At 45.5% G+C, this 3406-nt stretch overlaps 1 protein-coding gene across 1 annotated transcript in view; it reads left to right on the top strand.

The window, feature by feature from the left end:
* Nucleotides 1-535: 535 nt before the first annotated feature.
* The window catches only part of LOC123062618 (probable anion transporter 3, chloroplastic), a 4171-nt gene continuing 1300 nt past the window's right edge, over nucleotides 536-3406 (top strand). Inside the window, exons 1-6 of the mRNA XM_044486207.1 lie at nucleotides 536-1039; nucleotides 1533-1759; nucleotides 1897-2260; nucleotides 2354-2398; nucleotides 2482-2628; nucleotides 3209-3346. Of these exons, the coding sequence (XP_044342142.1) occupies nucleotides 623-1039; nucleotides 1533-1759; nucleotides 1897-2260; nucleotides 2354-2398; nucleotides 2482-2628; nucleotides 3209-3346 (1338 nt within the window). The 5' untranslated portion in view covers nucleotides 536-622. The remainder of the gene's footprint in view (nucleotides 1040-1532; nucleotides 1760-1896; nucleotides 2261-2353; nucleotides 2399-2481; nucleotides 2629-3208; nucleotides 3347-3406) is intronic.

Genomic DNA, 3406 nt, shown 5'->3' with positions numbered 1-3406 from the left:
CAATAGCAAGCAACTTATAGAAGACACTTTCTTGGGTCTCTTTTGAGTCTGATTTAAAATGGTGTAAGCCTGATCAATGCTCATTAAACTGAATGTGGATGCTCCATTCTTTTTGGATGAAGGAGTAGGCACAACTGCTGCTGTTTTACTAGGTGATGGAGGAAATTTCTTGATTGCTCAATGCACGTTTATTTCATAGGTTGCCGACGCAATTACCACAAAAGCAATGGATATGAGAGATGGTCTGAAACTTGATAACTCCCTTGGCTTCAACCGGATTGAGGCAAAATTTGACTCTCTTCAAGTGATTAATTTTTGCACCAGGCAAACAAGATGGTGGGATGAAGCATCGACAGCATTCGCAGAGTGCGTGGATAATTGGCACCGGCTCCGGCCCATACAAATTGCGGGTCGTACCGTCAGGCCGGGTCCAAACAAACCAGCGCCAGCATCACGGACCACATGAACAAAGCGAGCCCGTAAACCAGCGCCAGTAGTACACGTCACTGCACCAATCCACCTCACCTGAATCATCCACCCAGTGTCTCGAAAAAAAAACCCTGAATCATCCACCCACCACTTCCACTCCGGCAGCGCACCCGGACGGCGGAGAAAACAAACCATGGCCCCTCCCGGTCCCGGCCAACTGCTCCCCTTGACCCGCTCGCTCCTGCCTCCCTCCGCTCCCCCCTTCCTCTCCGGCCGCCGTCGCCTGCCTCCTCCCGCCCGCGCTCAAACCTCGCGTCCGCCTCCATGGCAGCCCCACAGCCTCCTGTGTCCCGCTCCCCTCCAGCCGCTCCGCCCTCTCGCCAGGAACAGGACCCGCCCCGTTGCTGCGCCTCCTGGGGCCTCCGCCGCCGGCGGAGGCGAGGCGCAGGCCCTGGCGGCGGAGTTCATGACGTCTGAGAGGGTGAAGGTGGCGGCGATGCTGGGGCTGGCCCTCGCGCTCTGCAACGCCGACCGCGTCGTCATGTCCGTGGCCATCGTCCCGCTCTCCCAGGCGTACGGGTGGACCCCTTCCTTCGCCGGCGTCGTGCAGGTTCCCAGCTCTTGCTGCTTCTGTTTGCTGCTGTTTGGCTGCACTGCACACACCGCTATTCCACTAGTGATCGGCCTCGGGGACACAATTGTGTTTGGTGATAGAATGCTCAACTACGACGATTAAGGTTCAGCGACGTGCTCCAGTGCTCAATTGCAATTACGGTTTAATACTTGAATGGAAGTGCGGTGGCATGGTTCGGATGACACGCTGGTATAAGATTTAATACATTTCCCACTAAATCAGTGATTCACATGCTAATTCTTTCAGTTTCTTCATCCATATTATACATCATGCATAGTTTCCTCCCTTGGCAGCCATAAAGTAATGTACAAACTATTGTGTTTGACAAACCGTGGAAGTCCGGATGTCTGTTCACCTTAACCAAACCGTGGAGTGACCACTGCCTATACTGTTCTAGTTTCCTACATGACTTTGTGCCTCTTCCTTGAATGATGTGGTGATGCCATTGTGTTTTTGATGCTTCATACAGTCATCCTTCCTTTGGGGGTATCTGATATCACCTATAATCGGTGGAGCGCTTGTTGACTACTATGGCGGGAAGCGAGTCATGGCATATGGTGTGGCTTTATGGTCCTTCGCTACATTCCTTTCCCCTTGGGCAGCTGCACGCTCACTGTGGTTGTTCATCTCAACGAGAATTCTGCTCGGTGTTGCAGAAGGAGTGGCATTGCCATGTATGAACAATATGGTGCTGAGGTATTTCTTTTGATTTCTGTAATTTTTCTTCACTTGATTAATCTTCATGCTTTTACCAGAACCTAATGTTTGTATTGTTTTTGTTGCCCTGCCCGTCAATATTTATGAAAACGTTTACATTGGGCCTTTTCTTACAGGTGGTTTCCTCGTACTGAACGATCTAGTGCTGTGGGGATCGCTATGGCTGGCTTTCAGCTTGGAAATACCATCGGCTTACTTCTTTCCCCTATTATCATGTCACGAACTGGAACATTTGGACCCTTTGTGATTTTTGGTTTGTTTGGATTTCTGTGGGTGCTGGTGTGGATATCTGCTATAACGGGAACTCCTGGTGAACATCCTCAAATATCAGCATATGAACTAGAGTATATAACAAAGGGTCAGAAATTGGTGAAACCTCAAGTTCAAGGTGAAAAACTAAAAAAGATCCCTCCGTTTAGAAACCTACTTTCTAAATGGCCGACCTGGGCTTTAATTTCTGCAAATGCTATGCATAGCTGGGTAACTCCTATAAACTTAACTCTTTGGTTAGATCGTGCCATGTGAGGAATACTGTTTATGGGTAATCTCTTGAGGGCTGTGTTATTTTTTCAGGGCTATTTCGTCATCCTTTCATGGATGCCAGTGTATTTCAAAACCGTAAGCCCTGATTCCGCTGCATGTTTCTAGACTAAATAAACTGATTCTCCCTGTGGTTTATTAAATATTTCCTTGGTGGTCAGATATTTCATGTCAATCTGAGAGAAGCTGCATGGTTTAGTGCAATTCCCTGGGTCATGATGGCAGTTTTAGGTTATGTGGCTGGTGTTGTATCAGACACACTTATCCGAAATGGCACAAGCATTACTTTAACTCGGAAGATAATGCAGGTGCGTTGCTGAAAATTTTCAGGTTAAAATAAAAGTGAAGAATCATCACTGTGTTTTTAGTTTGTTTTATTGAATAAGATCTTGAGTACACCTCCACATTCTTACCAAACATACCATAATTTTGTGATATGATGAACTATTGGCGGTTGGTTTCACAAGATACATCAATCAGCATATGTTAAATTTGTAAGCTATTGTATGTTTGGAATGCAAGGCATGGATGTTCTCAAAGAAACCTTACATATGTTATTTGTAAGCTATTGCATGTTTGGAATGCAAGGCATGGATATTTTCAAAGCAATTACTAACATAGGTGACCCTTCATGAACAACAACTTTACCAATCTACCCTTCTTTTTGTTATCCAGCTTGGCTAAATTATAGTCAGAGCTGATTGTATATCCGTAACACAATTCTCACAATGGTAAATCACAGTAGATACTCTGGTAAAAATGCCAAGTTTTTGTGCTACCACCTGCCGTTTATTTAATTAATATTGATTTGAAAATCAATATTAAAATGTGGATATATGCTGCTGGGATTAAATCCAAGCTTTGACCCTTTGATATTGTTTCGTGCAGACAATTGGCTTTGTGGGTCCTGGTATTGCTCTTATTGGTTTAAATGCAGCAAAGAGTCCAGCCATTGCTTCAGCTTGGCTAACTATTGCTGTTGGTTTGAAGTCCTTTGGTCACTCAGGATTCCTTGTAAATTTTCAGGTGTTTAAACTTGTATACATTAGTTCAGTGTGCAAAGCAGTCACCTTTTTTTTTATTTCA

Source organism: Triticum aestivum, chromosome 3A (assembly GCF_018294505.1).
Source record: "Triticum aestivum cultivar Chinese Spring chromosome 3A, IWGSC CS RefSeq v2.1, whole genome shotgun sequence".
In the NCBI taxonomy this organism is placed as follows: Eukaryota; Viridiplantae; Streptophyta; class Magnoliopsida; order Poales; family Poaceae; genus Triticum; species Triticum aestivum.
This window is presented reverse-complemented; position numbering and strand designations above follow the sequence as displayed.